The 19,985-nt window shown below is 42.5% G+C and overlaps 1 protein-coding gene across 1 annotated transcript in view; it reads left to right on the top strand.

The window, feature by feature from the left end:
* adarb1b (adenosine deaminase RNA specific B1b) overlaps nt 1–19,985 on the top strand; it is a 145,975-nt gene that overhangs the window by 110,093 nt on the left and 15,897 nt on the right. The window contains exons 5-9 of the mRNA XM_007890636.2: nt 805–1,748; nt 16,590–16,704; nt 16,955–17,123; nt 17,706–17,857; nt 19,125–19,293. Coding sequence (XP_007888827.1) covers nt 805–1,748; nt 16,590–16,704; nt 16,955–17,123; nt 17,706–17,857; nt 19,125–19,293 — 1,549 coding nt within the window. The remainder of the gene's footprint in view (nt 1–804; nt 1,749–16,589; nt 16,705–16,954; nt 17,124–17,705; nt 17,858–19,124; nt 19,294–19,985) is intronic.

The raw sequence follows: 19,985 nt of genomic DNA, 5'->3' as shown, positions 1-19,985 counted from the left end.
CAACCATAATTTGATGTTGGAGTACAATTTGTGAGAAATCAGAGGGTGGCAAAGTTTAGCATCAATATCTACAAAAGGAACAAGCATCTCTTTCTGTGGCAGCATACACGTTTGCACCTGGAATTTCCCACACTGGGAGGCAGTTCACTGTCAGGAGGCGGTTAAGAGCACAGGGTGAGGCAAACCAATCTTGCTCACACCTGCTGGTGATTCACAGAGTCAGCTTGGCAGAGATCCAGAGAAAGGTGACATGTCTACCCTACCTGTTATCACACAGTGTGACAATGAAGCATCGTAAGAAGGAAACCAGAATAAAATAATGGGAAAGGTGAATAGAGAAGAGTGGGATGACCGTAGATTTAGCATCTTTTCCAGTACTGACATGTTAGCTATCTTTCACATGGAAATGAAGGAAAAACAAATATTCCCCCCCAAAAATCTATTCGAGTTGTAGTTTGGTGTAAAGAAAGCCACAGTACAGAATACTGTATTTTAGTGTTGTTCAGTCACTGAACTCTGACATAAGGAATTTCTAAACTTTACTCTGGGTATTCATTAACATTTAGGGCTGCTTTGGGCTATTTATTGAGATTTTTATGTCCCCCCTTTTCTTTTATTTTAAAAAAATTATAACTTATTTTGTCCAGTTCTGTCATTGGCATGAATCTAAATCTCTCCCATTCTGATATGAAACTGAAACACATCACTTGTTCTGTTACAAAGACAGATGAGGAATCTCTAAATTTTACATTTACAAGATCCTGCAACGAAGGCGTTGTAAGTTACTCTTTCTGGGCACCGCAGGTTCAAGCAGCACAGAGGTCAAAGAGAACCGTAATGTGGAAAACGTCTCTCTTAAGGAAAGCAGTCAGACTCCCGGAGAGACCCAGATCTCAAATGGCAGCAATTCCTCCATTAACAGAAAGCGGCCATTGGAGGAGGGCAGCAATGGGCATTCGCATCCTAAGTTCCGAGCCAAGAAGAGGAAGAAAACGCCAGGCCCCATTCTGCCTAAGAATGCGTTGATGCAATTGAATGAGATCAAGCCTGGCCTGCAGTACAAGCTGCTTTCTCAGTCTGGGCCAGTCCATGCTCCTGTCTTCTTAATGGCTGTGGAGGTCAATGGACAGACCTTTGAAGGTTCTGGTCCAACCAAGAAGAAAGCTAAGTTGCACGTCGCTGAGAAAGCACTACGATCTTTTGTTCAGTTTCCAAATGCCTCTGAGGCACACTTAGCAATGGGTCGAATGCTGAATGTGAATACGGACTTCACGTCAGATCACTCTGACTTTCCAGATACACTTTTCAATGGATTTGAAAACCAAGAAGCAGGAGATGATCCTTATCTCTTGGGATCAAATGGAAACGGTTCTTTCAATTCATCAGGAGACTACAATTCTCTTGGTCTCTCCTCTGGCACTGGAGCAATCAGTTTAGGTCAGTCAGCCTTGACTGCACCCTCTCCTTTTGCCATGAACAGTGGGAAAAACCCAGTGATGATACTGAACGAGTTACGACCAGGACTCAAGTACGAGTTTGTCTCAGAGAGTGGGGAGAGCCATGCCAAAAATTTCATCATGGCGGTGATCGTGGATGGACAGACGTTTGAAGGGTCAGGGAGGAACAAGAAGCTGTCCAAAGCGAGGGCTGCTCAGGCCGCTCTACAGACCCTGTTTAACATGCAGCTGGACTCTACCCCATCACGCCAACCAATTCCCAGCGAAGGTCTTCAGCTTCACCTGCCTCAGGTAAGGAAACCTTTTAACCCGACGGATATGTGGGACACTTGTTACATAATCAGATCGTGTGGGAAAAAATAGCACGATAGAAGTTGAGCTTATGAAGATCAGCAGGTTATTATCACATGGCTGCTGAGGAAAGTTTTTTCCATGCAAAGATTACATGAGTCAGAGGGGTAAAGGACTAGGAGGGGTGAGAGTTCATGTAAACGGTATAAAGTTGGGCAGTATGTCCTGTTTCCAAGCCATATCACTCTAGGTCATTCTGTTTCTCATGGTCTCGTTGGGTGGTGAGATATGGTCCCTGAGCACTATCTGTCAAGCATGTTAGCCCTTCCCACCAGCTATAGGTAATGCTCAGCATATCACTGAAAGAGTGTGGCATTGGAAGTAACATTGCATTTGATGACTCTGGGAGGATTCTCATAAAAGGTTATTGAGAAAGCTCAGGCAAAAGCACTAAATAGCTGCTTGTTCAATCTTGGCAAGCAGAGGATCAGTTATTAGTATATTCAGTGTTCATTTTAATATTTTAAAATGTTCCTGTTATTTTACTCTCGCTGTGCTTCTCCTGGGACTTGTATATTTTCCAGACAAATGAGCTCCCAGGCTTTAGACAATGCTGTGCGGAGTTGGCAGCAATGTTACCAGCGCTGACACTCCTCCACGAGGTTCCCATGCTGGCCACCGCTCCTTGTGTCCATGTGCCAACACTCTGGGCAGATCAGAAAGTGAATGGACTTGGAGGATTCAATCTTCTTCCTTCCAACCACTTCATGATGCCTCAGTACCATGCACCATAGTACTGCCATAGTGTTAAGGGATTTAAAATCTATTTAAAGATAGAACTTAATTGTATTGTTATTTTATTGCCACGTTTACGTTTGATCTCAGCTGTGGAATCTGCTCGCAGTGGGGATCCGTACAGTAGAGCCAGTGTGCTGTGTCCACACATCAGGCACGTGTACTCTACAAGTAAGGAGTTGGATAAGCAAAGTGTATACAATGCAGAAGTGAGATCCTAAATTAATTCAATCTAGATTGGGTAAGTGTGTGAACAAAATGCTGGAGTATCATTGCAGTTCTGGTCTGAATGTCTTTTTTTAAACTGAGTTTCTACACAGTGCCATAATGATCAAGGTAGGCGAGGGGAAATATTGACCCAACAAATCATTGATGTGTGTATCATGACATGCTCAACGTCCTTACTTAGTTGTAATGGCTGTACATGTTCGCCCACAAAACACACACAGTCATGCCACTTTACAGGATATCCAGTGAAGTGCTTTGGGACATCCTCCCGACATGGAAGGCACTATATAAATGCAATTTGTTGTGATTGTAAGGATTATTATTATGTTTTCTCTCTATTGTGTGGGATACAATGATTTTAAAATTCTGGTTTAGTTAAAACTGCAGAGCAAAGGGAAATAAGCATTGGTTCAGACACCGACCAAGCGATTCTGTGACCCTCAGTACTGGCTTCGGCAGATGCCCATTCTCCTTTCTCTATGATGACCAAAGCAAGGAAATGCAAACAATGTATAAAAGTTAGTGAAGTGACTTGGTTGTAGCTGGCTTGGTGATTGATAGTGATAGGGCCGCTGTGTAAGAACATTTCATGCCAGGCTGGCACAGCAGTGATGGAATGGGGAGTAGCAATCTGTCAATTAATGATGTGTGGCACGTCCACCTTTCTGCTACTACAACTAAACGTGTAAGAAAGAAAGCTCAAGACTACATTGTGATACCATTGCATTGGATGTAGGATGATATGGCTTGTGTAAAAGGCTTACTAACTCTCTAACTTGGGACTAAAGGAGGATGCTATCCAGCCTGTCGAGCCTGCTCTGCCAGTTTATTCCATAATGGCAGATCTTTTTTATCCCATTTCCCCGCCTTTCCCCCATGCCCCTAAATTCTCTTACTTACCAAGTATCTATCTCCCTTTTAAACATCTCAATTGATTCTGTCTCTACAGCATTCTAGGGCAGTGCATTCCACATTTTCACAACTCTTTTGTGACAAAATGTTTTCTGATCTCCTTTCTAACTATTCTGGCCCTTGTTTTAAGATTGCCTCCCTTGTTTCAGATCCCAGAGGGAAGAGGAATTGTAAAATGGTCTCCCTTGTTTTGGATCCCTCCACCAGAGGGAAGAGTCATTCACCATCAAGCTTGTCAATTCCTTTCGTTGTTTTAAATCCTTGCATTTCTAGGCAATGGAAATATTCCAATGATTTAGGACTTCCTCCTGCTGTGAATGGCACTCTGAAAATTTAATTTTTTGTATTTTAAACAGTGAACTTGGATCACCCTTTAACCTCTTAAAAATGGCAGATAAGTAAATTTGAATGCCATCCGATGTATATTTGTAATTGAATATCCCAGCTCCTCCATCCACTTGGTCCACCATGCACAAGCTCATCCAAACATCCGCAGCCCAACACTATGACCCCCATTCTCTCCAGCCTCCACTTTCTCTTCAGGTCCAAAACACTGACTGTTCAGCACTTTGGGATGTCCTCCCGACATGAAAGGCGCTGTACAAATGTAATGTTGTTGTTGTTGTTGTTCTCTTGGACTTCAAGATCCTTGCCCTCATCTGCAACCTTACCTTCAAGCCTTCTCAACCCATCACCTCTCATCTTCTCCAACCTTAGTCTTCCACTCACCACCTCTGCTTGGCAAACTGGGGCTTGCTGCACATCTACTGCCTGTTATCAGTGACCAAGCCTTCAACCACAATGCCCGTATCCTCTGGAACTCTTTCCTTTAACTTCTCCACATCGCCCCCTCTCTATCTGTCTCCAAAATAATCTCAAAAACCTATCTCATCTTCAAAGCGCTCCGAGACATTACTCTATATGAAGGGCACTTATATAAATGCAAGTTATTGTCGACTATCTTATTGCTATGCAATTGAGCACTCACAGAAAGGCTACTACTGCTTGTTAGCAATGCTCAGTGACCTGCTGAGGCCGTGTGAAATGACTATTTGGCTGAAAAGAAATCAAATTACCTTGCAAACAAACCAAACATTAAGATACATTTCATGGCAGTAGTTATTAGGGACTGAAGGTTAGATATTTGTTTCCCCGTCGAGATGTTATGTGGAACAAATTCCAACAAAAGTAGCTAATTCTGTGTGGCTGTGTAACTCCTTCCAAAGAAAAGTGCCTGCTGAGAAAGGTATTGGAGGATGTGGAGATGGGTGCAAATCCTGCAGTGGATGCAGTGATTTCTGTTGGGGCTGTAAGGGGAGGATGGGAAGGTAGTCTGTCGAGGGAAACAGACCAGGTTTGAATAATGTATTTGGATGGTAGAATTTTAAGGTAATAACAACAACAAATTACATTTATATAGCATCTTTCACGTTAGGAGGGCATCCCAAGGATCCGTACCCAAACTGGGATCAGGAAAGGTGGAGGGCAGGGAGGATGGGGTAGGAGGGTGACCGAAGGCACGGTCGAAGAAAAGGTTTTGAGATGGGTCTTGAAGGAGGCAAGGGAGGGGGTTTAGATGGAGAGACTGTGGGATGGAGGTCCAGACGGTGGGGGCAGAAAGGCTGAAGGAGGATTATGGGGCGGCCAAGGCGGGGGACATGAAGCAGGCCGGAGTAGACATGTTGGTAGGTCACAGGTTAGGAGGTCACAGAGTTAGGGAGGAACAAGGCCGTAGAGGACTTTGAAGGTGATGAACAGGATCTAGAATTCTTTCCTCTGAGTGATAGGGAGCCAGTGGAGTCGGGCGAGGATGGGAGTGATAGGGTCACAGAGCCTGGTGTGCCAGAGGACATGGACAGCAGAGTTCTGGTTGATCTGCAGCCTGTGGAGGGACGAGTTGGGGAGACCGACAAGCAGGGAGTTTGTGTAGTCGAGCCTGGATGTGATGAATGCATGGATGAGAGTCTCGATGGCCTGCAGTGAGAGACAGTGGCGGAGCTGGAAAATGTTGCTGAGGTGGGGGAAAGGTATAGCAGGTCATGGCATGGATGTGGGGGATGAAGGACAGTTGAGGGTCGAACAGGATGCTGAGGTTCAGGATTGTCTCCGTGAGGCGTAGAGCGCATCCGTGTAGGGCGATGCTATCAGTGCCCAAGGTATGGAGGCGCTAACGGGAGCCAAGCAGGAGGGCATCGATCTTGTTGACATTCAACTGGAGGAAGATAGTACTCATCCAGAATTTGATGTCCGACAGTCTGTGAGGACATCAAAGGTCCTGGAGTTGAGGGTATAGGCGGAGAGGTAGAGTAGGGTATCATCATATAGATTACTATTAGTGATTAACTGTAAGATCCGTGGAGTCTTATTGCATAGCTCCAAGATGCTATTCTCGTGGAGAAGAATAGACTTGTGGAGTCCTGTAGCTCAGTGTTGGAGCACTTGCCTTGCAAGCGAGACACCTGGGTTCAATTCCAGGCAGTGCGAAACCTTGGGCAAGTTTTCTTACTCCACACAGAGCCTAATAATAATCCCTCCAAAACAAAACAATAATAAATTGGTCATTTTCAATCCACGACTGTTTGTGGGACACTGCTGTGCACAATTGGCTGCTGCGTTTCGCCCACGAATATACGGTCAATTCACTTTACAGTCTATTCTGTGAAGCACTTTGAGACGTCGAGAAGACATGAAAAGCGCTAGATCAAATGCAAGGATTATTATTATTATTAAATTCTACATGAAGGGTGTTATACAAATGCAAGTTGTTGTTTTTGTGAAACATTTGCATTTTGTATGGTTCCATATGGGCTCAGCAGGTGGCATTGCCTTGATATAATTGCATTTGATTGGGTGCCTTTCACGTCGGGAGAATGTCTCAGTGTAGCACTGTGTTGTTTAAAGGCAAACACAGCAGCCAATTGGCACTCAGCAGATGCTTTACAAACAGCCGTGAAGTGAATCACTAATTTTTATCTGTGGATTGTTGGCCAAGATACTAAGAGAAACCTCCTCTTTTTGAATAGTGCCATGTGATCTTTCACGTCCACCCGAACAGACAAATTAGACCTTGGTTTAATGTCTCATCTGAAGGATGACACCTCTGACTTTCAGCACTGCACAGGAGTGTTAGCATAGACTTTAAATGTAGGACTTTATGTTCTTATACAGTGAATTCCTCATAATACAAACCTAGCTTATATCAGCACATGTCTTATATCATCATACTGTCAATATCACAGCCGCTTCCCATGCAAAATGTGAATAAGGGACCCCCCCCCACCCTTTTATTTGATCACTTGCTTATAACATGTGAAGTCGAGTCGCACTCTATACATCCCAGTAAGTAAAATATTGTTTATTTCATCGGAACGAACTTGCATGCATCACTCAACCAGCCACGCCATGTATTGGGGCATTCAGAGAACTCACGCAGTGAGCAGCCTGGTACCTTGGTAAAAGGTTGCCATGGCCCTTTTGTAGGTTGTGGCAAAATCTCTGTGAGTAGAAATATTAGATCTTGCCTTCTGTGAGCTTCTGCCTGATTATTAAAGTCTGAGTCATTCAGGAAAAAAAAGTTTTTTTATATAGACACATATGACAATACATAAACTTCTACTCTAGTTAAACCAGTTTTAACAAATAAACTGACAGTTGATGGGGCCAGGGCGGCTCTGTCACACTGACAGCTGCTCGCTCTAGGCAGCCACAGTGTGTGTGAGTGTAGGTCCTCCTGGCCTTGTTGCCCCCTAGTGGCCCCGGAGGACTCATGGTTGCATATGACTGAGGTCTTTTCCATTGGGGTGACAATATATCAAGAGTTTATTGTATTTGCAGTCCTCAGGGTTGGAAATGGCTTTCCCCCTAAAAGTTTTCCAAGCTTTCACAGCACATAACAACTCACATTTGGTGCCACAGTCCTGCACCTTGCTCTGTAACAGATTCAATAAGTGGAACTGAATTTGATTGCATTTTTTTCGACTGCTATTTGAAATTGTGCCGCAGTAGGCTGACACTTCAGTTACAAATTGCTACCTGATACCTTTCATTTCCAACATTGTGACGTGCTGACAATGACTAGCTAGGATGATGAGTTGCCACAACCACAGCCCTCTGCAAGAAAAAGCAATGACAAAGTGAAGGGAATTATTATATAACATTGTCTCTCCAGATAGGAAAATTGGATCCTTTTAGCCTTTTAAAAATATATATATATTTGTCTGTGCAATCATCCCTTCCTATGTCTTGCAAGAACATCCCCATCCTCATTTTATTCTCTTGTCATTGTGGTCGCTGGGATCAAGGTGTGCTTTTGTTACATAGTGATCCTTTCCTTCAACAATTCAGAGCAGTTTTCCATGTTCTGTCCCAAAGGCTTACGTTTATTTTGTGGGATCATATTTTGTCCCCACTCGTGGTTTCAAAGTTTCCATTCAGAGTTTATATGTCGGACTGGCTCAGTTGGTAACACTCTTTCTTGCCTCTGAGTCAGGTGGTTGTGGGTTCAAGCCCCATGTCAAGACTTTGAACACCTCTAGTCTAGGCCGGTACTACATTACAATGCTGGGGGAGTGCTCCATTATTGAAGGTGCAATAGTTTGGATACGACATCAAACCCAAGTCCCGTCTACCTGTTCAGGTGGACGTTAAAGATCCCAAGGCATTATTTGAAAAGAGAAAGGAGTTTTTCCTGGTGTCCTGGCCAACAATCCCTCAAGTAAAATTGGTCATTTACTCCATGAATTTTGTGGAACATTGCTGCGTTCGCCCGCAGAATGAACTGGTACGGTCACTTTTCTGTGAAGTATTTTAAGATGTCCTCTCAACGTGAAAGCTGCTGTGTAAAGGCAAGGATTATTATTATTTGATAAACTCAGCAAACGGAACAGAATAACGCCTGAGATTATGTCCCAGGACAAGGCATTTGGAATTGTGAGGTTGGCACCAAAAAGCATGAACCTCCTAACTGAATATTATACCCTGATATTCTTCCCTTAATGCATTCATTTGCGGAAGCTGAACTGCATTTAGAAAATGAGGAAGATTATACTCATGATAGGAAATGCACTCAGCTATAGGGTAGCACACCCACATATAATCCCGTGTGGACCATCAACTTAGTTTGAAAATCTACTGTTAACATATTTGAAGTGTAATTGGGATCTGGTGCTCAAAGATCTGCAGGCAACACCTCAACCTGTATTTCATATCTCCCGGATAACCTCCAGGCAGAATTGATCATATTCTCTCTGCCCTCTTGGCTTTGGCTGTGCCAAAAACTAAATGTCAGATTTCACATCATAGATGTGATCTTGTTCGTTCATTGATTGTAGTTCAGTCTCCACATATACATGAATCACTGTGATCCAATGAGGAAAAATACATAGGCGAATTAGCGCTCTAAGAGCCTTATACTGAGCACAGTCCCAGTTAGGTGCTGTGCCCACTACATGGCTTCACCTTCAGGTTTTGTTCTGAGATTTAATTGAACCAGATGGGATGACAGACGTATCAAAGGCGTTCAAAGGATAAGTTACTGCTGAAGAATGAGAAATATTAGACCAAAGTAAAACAATAGAACGTCCCTCTTCGGTATGGTAACGCCATGAAGACTAATGCATTATGTCATTTCTGTATTTTGTACAACTTATTTTATCCCATGCTCTGTATTGTTTAGTCTATGCGATAGCTATTGCCCATGAGCCATGATTTTTATGGAGCTATTTCAGTTCCTTGTTGCAGTTTTGTAGGGCACACGAAAATATCACTTCCCTGAAACTGTTTCCCTCCAATTCACAGGGTACAGACAATCTAGCAGCAAATGATAAAAATTCCCCCAAGCATTCAAGCTGCCAGTCGTGAACCAAAGATGTGAGCTAAGAAACTGGTTCCTGAGGTTTCAGTTGTGACAATGACTGAACTAATAACTTTCAAAGCTACTGTGTGCCACATCTTCCGAACCAGACACATGTCTGCCCCATTTCTGAGCTGCAGGTTGTATTATTGGTGTTTATTCACATTTTTTAGCCACATGGCAAACAGAAACCGCATCATGGAAACGCTTCCAGTGCAGTAGACTGACCTGCAGTTCCATTCCATGCATCATCCATTCAATGGATAAATATTTCCAACAAGTCTTTGATGTATGTTACAGTAATGATTCGCTTATTAAAGGAATTGAGTCTTTTTCAGATATTCTGTGTTAAATGGACCAGTTACTGATGTTGCTCATAATACCAAATTATAGGGGTAGGAAGAAGAATTGTCCTTTCTTTCTCTCTCTGTCAAATATTTTTTCATTCTTGATCTTTTCCCTAATATCTTCTGTGTCATTCTCAGTGAAATCAGGAAAGGCACATTCTTCTGCTCAGCAGTTGGCATTCCATCTCACCCACCTCACTCGAGGCCCACTGGCATTTGCTGCCCTATGGAGAAGGGCTTCCACAAAATTCTACTGCAATAGATCATTGTGCGTTTCGCCCACAAAATATATAGTCAATTCACTTCACAGCATATTCTGTGAAGCACTTTGACACATCTCGAAGTTGTGCTAAGGCGTTATATCTAATGCAAGGATTCTTATTATTATAAACTATTGACAAGATGTTTCTTAATGGAGCGAGAGATGCATGGTGCGGATTCTCTTTTTCACAGTAGTTTTTGGTGCTAAATTAAATTCAGCCTGGCTCAGTTGGGAACATTTTCGCTTGTGAATCAGAAGGTTGTGCACCCACAAAACATGCAATCACTTGACAGTGATTCCTGTGAAGCGCTTTGAGACATCCACCCAATTTGAAAGGCACTAACCCAAATGGAAGCATTATTAGAGCTCCAGGCTGGCAATGCTGGAGGAACGCTACAGTCATTTGCTTCATGACTGTTTGCGAATTGTTGCTGTGCGCAAATCGGCTGCTGCATTCGTCTACAAAAACATACATTTTATACTAAACCTTGTGAAGGACTTTGACATTTCAACAATGTGAAAAGGCACTATATCAAATGCAAGGATTATTATTATATAAATATTTAGTGTTTTCTTTGTTACAAATATTCAAACAATGTTTGCACACTTCCAAGTAAACTTATGTCCCATGTTATTTCTAACCGTGTGAAACAACCTCCCCACATTAACCCACAATAAACATTTACTCTTAACAAGGATTCCTGCAGGTTTCGGATTTCTATTCTTCCAGTGGATTTAGATAGCTTCTGAAATAATTTACTACCGTCACTCTTCATGAGGCATTTGTACAGGTCCAAGGTTTTCTTTCTGCACAAGATGGTTGGGGAGGTGGGGGCAATGCAGATACTGTAACCCTATTGAACAACATTTCTACTGCTGGGGCTCAAATGCAGTATGCGGTTAGTTTTTTTAATAATAATACTTGCATTTTATATTATGCCTAAAGTGGCAGTGCCTTGAAGTACTTCGATAATTACTGTCACGTGTCGTGCCTATAGGCGAAGGTGACAACCAATTTCCATACAACAGTGTCCCACAAAGACTGAGGAAATGAATGGCTGATTAATGTGAGAGATTGTTGACCAGGACACTAGGAGAAACTCCCTTCTAGTTTTGAGTAGTGGGATCTTTAAAGTCGACTTGAACAGCAGATGGGGTCTCGGCTTTTTAATGTCTCGTGTGAAGGACGACACCTCCAACAATGCAGAGCATCTCAACACTGTAATATTGGCCTAGACTTAAGTCCTGATGTGGGGCTTGAATCCCAAACCCTGTCCCAGAGATGAAAGCGCTACCAATCCGAGCCAAGCCAACATGTCATCGTTGGTAAAGTAAAGTTCTTTGCCAAATCTCCAGTGCTTGCTACTGTTGGTTTGCAAAACCAGCTTTGCAATATGTTGTGAACAAGAGGTTAATTTCCACTCACTTTTAACATGAATTGTAAAACCTGCCAGCAGACTCCTGCATTTGCTCTACCGGGACTGCTGCATTATGCCAACTTATGCAGCAATTTTCCACTACATTAAGAAGCGTATTGCTTTGATGACTGGGTTCATTTTTTTTTGCGAACTGGAGCCCAGATGCCCTTGAATTAAAAACAACAAGTTTCTGTTCAATCGGCACAAAAGGGGCTTGGCGTTCCCAGGAATCAGTGAATGTGTCCTTTTCTGCACACAAGCAATGAGGGGCTTGAAATGACTAAAACAACTGCGTTCAAGGCTTTGTGGAAGCCCCTTACTGAAAAGCAGAGCTGAGTAACTAGTTTATTAAGGATCCACTAGTTTGCAGCGTTGGGACTAACATACAACTACATCTGGAAAAGAAAACTAGCCTGGCAACGATCAGAAAGTGGCTGGTTAACGCCCACATGGGATACGTGTAGAATATTCTATTGCGTGATATTATTATTCAGGTAGTATTTAAAGGAGATGTACATCTTAGGGAGCAATTAGGAGCAGTGTAAATATTGCACAGAAAATGTTCTGTTTTCTTTCAAGGCATTGCGTTCCCATGGCTGAATGTTGTGTACTATTAGCTGATAATTTTGATATCAGGTGGTGTGCAGTGAACCTGCAAGGTTAATGTGGATAATTTGAATAATAGAAAGCTTAGAAAGCCACATTAGTGCAATTATAGGAGTACTTTTCAGGCACTGGCATGTTGACTGGAGGAATAGCAGGACTGGTGCATACTTTTATGTGTTTTGTTAGTAAGGGTCCTGAACTTTTTTTAAGCTTGTTTCCTCCCTCTCCTCGCTCTCCAGCCACATTGAAACTGAGATTTGGGACAAATGAGTTGCTCCCATTTCTTTTTCAACGCCACGCTGCGGCCACCTAATAATAATAATAAAAAGAATCCTTGCATTTTGTATAGCGCCTTTTGCGTCTGGAGGATGTCTCAAAATGTTTCGGATATACTGTAAATATACTCTAAAATGTAATAAGTCGGTGAACGTGCGACTTCTAACATTTTGAGAATTTCCATAAATACACAGCTTGTTCTGTGGACTGGAAGACTGAATGTCAAAACTGAATGATCTGTGAACTTCTAAATTAACCCTAACTTTGATTTAATGCTGAATTATTGAACCCTAATCCTGATAAAGGCCATTTTCTGAAGAAGCCCAGTGAACCAAAGCTCCCTGAAATGAGTCTCTTATTTTAATGGGAAACACAACCTAGTTTTTAACCTCCCCCTTTCAATATTCTGAAAAATAGCAAATAACGTTTGCATTTGATATTACAATTCATACTACAATCAAAAGCCCAAGGTAAATCATATAGCATTCCATCACAGGAAAGTGAGAAGCACAAGATGGTTTTAATTGACAGCTGCAATTTTAAAACCTAAGCAGATCATTTATGACTGGTCGCTGTTGATGTTCATCTGATAAAGATCAAGGCTATAAGGCGCGTAGAAGCATCAAGTCTATATTCTTTGAGTAACTACTTGAATTGATTTCTTTAAAATGGTCCAATGGGTAATGTAATAATAATCCTTGCATTTGATATAGCGCCTTATCACGTCTTCGAGACGTCTCAAAGCGCTTCACAGAATATACTGTAAAGTGAATTGACTGTATATTTTGTGGGCGAAACATGGAGGTCAATTGTGCACAACAGTGTCCCACAAACAGTCGTGGATTGAAGTGACCAATTTTTTTTTTTTTTTGAAGGAAATGCGATCCACTGATCGACTCATAACTAGGTTCCTACTTACTGTTAGGTAAACAGGTGCGTGGAGTAAGGAAACTTGCCCAACATTTCACGCTGCCTGGAATCTGCCTGACTTTCCAGAATGCATTTGATACGTGAGACTTATCAAAGCATAATACAGATTATGGAATCAATGGTAGATTTGCTTACTGAATATGAAACTGGATTTGTAATAGAAAGTAGGAAGTTGTGGAATAGTAAGTGGAAAAGGTTCTGGCTGGAAGGCAGCGACGAGTGGAGGTTGGGAGTGCTATATGATTTACCTTGAGCTTTTGATTGTGGTATCAAATGCCTCTGCTGTCCAGTCTGGAAGATGCAACACTGAAACAGCACATCTTGTAAGAATCAGCTGATAATTTTAATCAGAGACATTTTTCACTGGGAATAATGATTTGACGTGAATAGCAGCTGTTTAATTGCCTAATTCATTCTGGATTATTAAATATTTATTTAATTTAGCATGAAATGAGCGCCTCGCTCCCCTTCAGTTAGTCAGAAGTAATTAGGAGTCTGAGATGAGAAAATTTATGGAGCGGTTTGCATTTTTATAGCGCGAGCTTCAATACATCGCTTGCAGCACTTGGAGCAGTTAATGTACATCTGCCAAACTGCCAACAGTTCTGTGTTAACAGAAATCTACTAGTTTCAAAACAGCAATTAGTAAAAACAGGGATTAATTTAGCAATACTACAGCCGGTCTTCGTAATTACTTACCATTCAAACTGCTGTACCTCAGAACGATTGGAGGTTATGCACTCACTGTACTGTACTAACAAAGAAACGAGAAGATTTGCATTTTCATAGAGCAGTATTGCTTTGTAACACCGCTAAATGCTTTATGGTAATTACTGTCAAGTGTAGTGACTGTTCAATACCAAGTCTGTTTGCACGCAGCAAAGTCCCATAATTAGCCTTGAGGTAAATGACCAACTTATCTAGAAGAGTGCTCTGGCCGAAACTCTTCTTTTTGATCAATGGCTTGGGGTCTTCGGTGTCTATGTGAAGAGCTGGTAGACGGGACTTTGGTTCAACACTTCATCCGAAGGACAGCAATTGGAGCCCTGCCACGGGCAGTTGCTGTACTTTGGCTGCTGAGGGCCGGTTGCCCTATTTGAGAAATGTCCATGGGACGCTTAAGCAATATTTTTGTGTTTCCCTTCCAGAAATATAACATTTACGGGTTTGGAGGGAGTAGGTGGGCCAGATGAAATGGGGAGTGGGGGGATGAAATAGGTCCCCAGGATCATGAGCTGAAGTTTCAATCCACAATCTTCATTGCACTAGCTTGGGAACTGAGCTTCTCTACTGTACTCAGACTCTACTGTGCGCAATTGGCTATTGTGTATCACCCAGAAAATACACCGCCAATCCACTTTACAATATAATGTGACCAGTGGTAGTGCTGTGTCTCTTTCACTTGTTCATTTTTAGTTTTTGTGAATCAATGAATGGTGTAATTTGGATCTAGTTCTTGCCTTCATTTCATCAGCTGATATTGTAACGTGATCTTTCAATGGATGTCCCTAAACACAGATTTTTAAAAAAATTAATCCTTGCCTTTCAAGTCGAGAGGATATTTCAAAGGGCTTCACAAGATTTGCCAAGAAGTGAAGTGACTGGACTGTGTAGATGAATATGGAAGCCAATATGCCACAACAATGTCACACGGACAGCCATGAAGTGAAAGACCAATTTTATTTATCTGGTAGATTGTTACCCAGAACACAGGGAGAAACTCCCTTCTCCTTTCAAGTTGTTCCATGGGATCTGCCATGGGATCTTTAACTTCCACCTAAACAGGCAGACAAGTCCTTGGTTCAACGTCTCATCCAGAGGATGGCACCTCCCAGGTCAGACTGTGAGCTCAAGGTGCTGGTGCAAAGGATCACAAATGAGTGATAAAAATTCCAGAAAACGCAGAGAATTTCAGTCGTATTTGTACAGTGGCCATTTAAGCTTTGTGGCAACTAAATGGTCTCAGAAATAAAAACAGAAGTCGCTGGGAACACGCAGCACGTCAGGCAGCATACATGGAGAGAAGAAAATGAGTTTCAGGTCGATAACCTTTCGTCAGAACTCTTCATTTCGTCAGAGTTCTGCCGAAAGCTTATCAACCTGAAACGTTAACTCATTTTCTTCTCTCCATAGATGCTGCCTGACCCGCTGCGTGTTCCCAGCGACTTCTGTTTTTATTTCAGATTTCCAGCATCTGCAGTATTTTGCCTTTTGTAAATGATCTCAGAAGTTCAGCAAAGGAAAGGACTTCATACAGAGGTTAACAGCCGGGCCAGGCTACAGGAAGGCGGTGGACTGAGGTATTCCCACGACAGTAATGAGCCTTTTCTGACATGAGGCCAGGACATTGGAGTCATTTAACAAATAGCTTGATGAAATAATGGATGGCGTCCCCTGTACCTTCTCCAACGAAGCCAGTGGTTTCCTCTGTACAGAACGCAGAGCTGTAAAACATCAATGTGGCTTTGGCGCTGTGTAATTCTAAGCAATGGGATTGCAAGAAGCCTGTAGGTGTAAAGTGAGTAAAATGGCTGATAAACCAGAGTCAGACCATGGCTGTTGTTTTCCAAGGTAAGGATCCTATCATTACCCATATTACAAATACTTAATTGCTTGTAATGTATTTTGAGAGGTTTGATGGGGGCTCAGTTTCTGAAACTGGGTTTTACAAGCTGCAGGTGACGCTATCCAATTATGTTGATACTGTGTTAGGGGAGGGGGAAGGGTAGAATGTTTGATCAATATCTAAATACTTGATTTTAGTACTGTTTTGGAGGATGATATTTTAAGCCTTTGTGCATGTGATTGCTGGAGTTGGGGTATGAAATAAAATGTACTGTGCTGGCGGTCAAACAAAGGGGATACTGTAAAAGCTGGCGTAGAGTTTGCTACTTTTTGTATGTTTGTATGCCCTCAGTTTAGTTATCAATCAGTGTGTTTTATGTATTTCTTTAAAATTGCAGAAAACAGGAGTGGCTTTGGGGTGGGGGGGTGAGCTAATTGGGGAAACTGTTTAGACTTTTTTGTGACGATCGTGATGTGAGTCTTGCTGGGGTCAGGGATTTTGCATGTTTATAATTGTAGCCTGGCCTCGCTATTTCAGACAACAGAATGCAACCTTGCAGATGAAAAGGTAGCAGGACCAGCAAAGGCATCTCTGGGCATAATGTATGGATGATGTGTCTTGAGTTTCTCACCAATTATCTCTTCCTGCAGGTTCTAGCGGACGCAGTGGCACGATTAGTGGTGGATAAATTCAGTGACCTGACCGACAACTTCACCTCCCCTCACGCACGGAGGAAAGTCCTTGCCGGCGTCGTCATGACAGCAGGTAGGTTTCGTGACTCTTTATTTTGTACGTTTGATTTTCTTTGGGGTGGAATAGTTTGGGCAAATGTTCTCAAACCACCCACGCTTACAAAAATTACTGAAACTAATTTGATTAAAAGTTGAAGTTTTTATGATATTGCACAAAAGATCAGATTTCTCCCTGCCTGTCTCTCTTTTTAAAATAAAATCCAGAAAATTCCATTAACTTAATCGGCAAGTTTAACAACTCAACTTGATCCCTGACAATCCAGGGTCCGATGTCAAAGATGCCCAGGTTATCTGTGTCTCCACGGGAACTAAATGCATCAATGGAGAGTATATGAGCGACCGAGGCTTGGCTCTGAACGACTGCCACGCTGAAATTGTTGCACGCAGATCCCTGGTTCGATTCATCTATACCCAGTTGGAGCACCATTTGAGGTGGGTAGAATTAAAGAACCATTGCGAGCTTCAACCCTGGCATGAGGGTCATGTCACACAATTTTTTTTGTGAATTTTTGGTCATCTCCAGGCTCATTGTGCCTATGGCCGGCTTGCTGCTAAGTTGCCACTGGCCATCAGTGAACTCATGAATCAGAAGTTGTGGTTTGTTCGGAATATTATTTGTGTTTTTCCAAGTGATGGTCCCTTGTTTGGTGCAGTTTGGTTCATTGAGATACATTTCTTCCCTTAGATATTTTTCGGGTTTTCTGACTTTGACCAACAGGTTTATTCGTGCCTTTCCCAAGAGCTGTGTTTGCGTTTGTGTACATCATGATTCCCTCCCACACACAGAACACTAGAGCACCCATTCTGTTGTCTGGCTTAGATCAGCAGATGCCGCATAGACCGGGGATTGAACTCGGAACCTTATGTCTCTGTTTCGCTCCAAGTAATAGAGTTTTAAAGAAATTGAAGTTTGGACCTTTCAGTCCAGTAACCAGGTTGTACATGAATCAGCGTATTGTGGACTGTAGTTTTGCAGCTGTACGTGAATGCCACTTTTCTCTCTCTCAATCAAAGCAACAAGATTGAGGACCACAACAAATCCATCTTCGTTGAGCAGGCAGGAGGTGGCTTCCAGCTGAAGGACAATGTACAGTTCCACCTTTACATTAGCACGTCACCGTGTGGGGATGCCCGAATCTTCTCCCCACACGAGGCTGCAGTGGAGGGTAAGGGTTCGTTTGCCTGGGTAACCCATTGTCCAAACACAAGTACAGACCGCCTGCAAACGCACAGTTACTATACTTCACAGTGAAATCCCGTGAAGTGCTTTGAGGTGCGTCAATGACTATACCAAAAGTAAGGATCATTATTACAACAACTTGCACTTATATAGCTCTTAAAAATTACAGTATTAATAAAAACTATTAAAGGTGTCTTTTACCCTCATTTTTTCACTGATTAACACCTTCTGAAGTGCCAATTTTTTCCAACATCCGTGATTGTATGTTGCTCAGCCAGAAACCCACCAGGCTGAAATGCCAGTCCCAGGACTAATAATAATCCTTTCATTTGATATAGCACTTTTCACATCTTCTAGACATCTCAAAGCGCTTCACAGAATATAGGGCAAAGTGAATTAACTGTATATTTGTGGGCAAAACACAGCAGCCAATTCCACACAGCAGTGTCCTTCAAACAATCGTGGATTGAGTGACCAAATTATTATTGTTGTTTTTTCTTGAATTATTATCAGGGGTGTGGAGTAAGGAAACTTGCCCAAGGTTTCACTCTGCTGGGAATCAAACTCAGGTTTCTCGCTTGCAAGGCGAGTGCTCTAACCACTGAGCTATAGGACTCCTGTATGCAGGTTAGATAGTGTTGAGCACCAGAAACCACTGTTAAGCAGTTAACTGATCACTGACATGACAGCCAGAGTTGTTTCCAGTTGCGAGTGCAGTATTGGAAATTGTTTATTCCCAGGACTGACATCATAGCCAGGCGATGTAAGAGATAAGCGTATGTTCGAAATTAAATACTGAATACACCCTGCACTTTGGAGGTGTTCAAAAAAAAATGCCTCGATTTTTTTCTTCAGTGGTCCTTGGTGTTTGAAAGCAGAATTGATACAGAGTTGCGGGCATTTTCTTAATACTTTATTTACTTCCTAATGGATTGCTGTGAACAGCATGGCAGTTGCAATCTCACATATCACAGTGCAGTTCCCTTCCAAAGAGAAAGCACATTTACTTATATATATATATCGGGTCTACATTCCTGCAGTTTGCAGAGATCGGTGCTATTTGAAGCGTTTTTTCCCTGTTTTTTTTNGGCATACAGACACTCAGTCTCGGTTTTCGTCTTGGCCCTGTTTATTCACCAGTCAGTGTAAACAGTGGCAGATTTTATGACTTGTTTGCGCCACCAACCTGATGCCCGGCCTGTGTGTATTGTGTCACCTGATTTCACCTTTCTTTTTCCTTCCCGAAATGGCAGATCAAGGCGACAAGCATCCAAATCGGAAGGCCCGAGGGCAGCTGAGGACAAAAATTGAATCTGGTGAAGGGACCATTCCAGTGAGATCAAGCAGCACCATTCAGACATGGGACGGCGTGTTACAGGGAGAACGGCTCCTCACTATGTCATGTAGTGATAAAATTGCAAGGTTAGTCACACCTTAACTCATCAGTTTGTTCGTTCCATTGCACACCATGGTAAGAAACAACATTTCTCTTGGCATCCAGTAACAGCACCACATTGCAAAGTTTGATGAGACTTAGTACAACTTCCTACACAAATACCCTTCAGTAATGTTCATTATAACTCAATCCTCAATAGACATTCCCCCCACTGATCAGATCCAATAAAAAGAAAATTCCGTGTTCGGTTTCAGAGAGAAGAGTTTTTCTTTTGTAAGTAATGTCACCAATGGTTCAAAGGCACATTGAAAGGATTAATGCCATCTGGCTAACTTTAAAAGGGAGGAACTGTGTGGGTGGCTTGTTCCTACTGCTGACATTCAACACCTGCAGCGGTGGATGCAATGTTCAGTCTGCTCTTTTGGGAGCTGACATAAGTGGCAAATTAACCAGGACTGAATGGGTTGGTGAATGGCTTAAAACTTTCCACTAGGTGGAGGCTGCTGAGAAGGGGGCTATAAGGAGTTCATCCAACTCTGCACCTCAAGCTCTCACAACATCAACCTCCATGGTTGCACACTACAACTCACCAGACAGTCAGGAACCCAGGTGTCTTGTTCGACCCTCAACTGTCTTTTCTTCCCCACATCCAAGCCATGACCCGCTCTGCCTTCCTTCATCTCTGTAACATCGCCTGACTCCACCACTACCTCACCCC

Source organism: Callorhinchus milii, unplaced genomic scaffold (genome assembly GCF_018977255.1).
Source record: "Callorhinchus milii isolate IMCB2004 unplaced genomic scaffold, IMCB_Cmil_1.0 Scaffold6, whole genome shotgun sequence".
NCBI classification, from domain to species: domain Eukaryota; kingdom Metazoa; phylum Chordata; class Chondrichthyes; order Chimaeriformes; family Callorhinchidae; genus Callorhinchus; species Callorhinchus milii.
The sequence above is the reverse complement of the archived record's forward strand: the minus strand, read 5'-3'. Positions and strand labels throughout refer to the sequence as shown.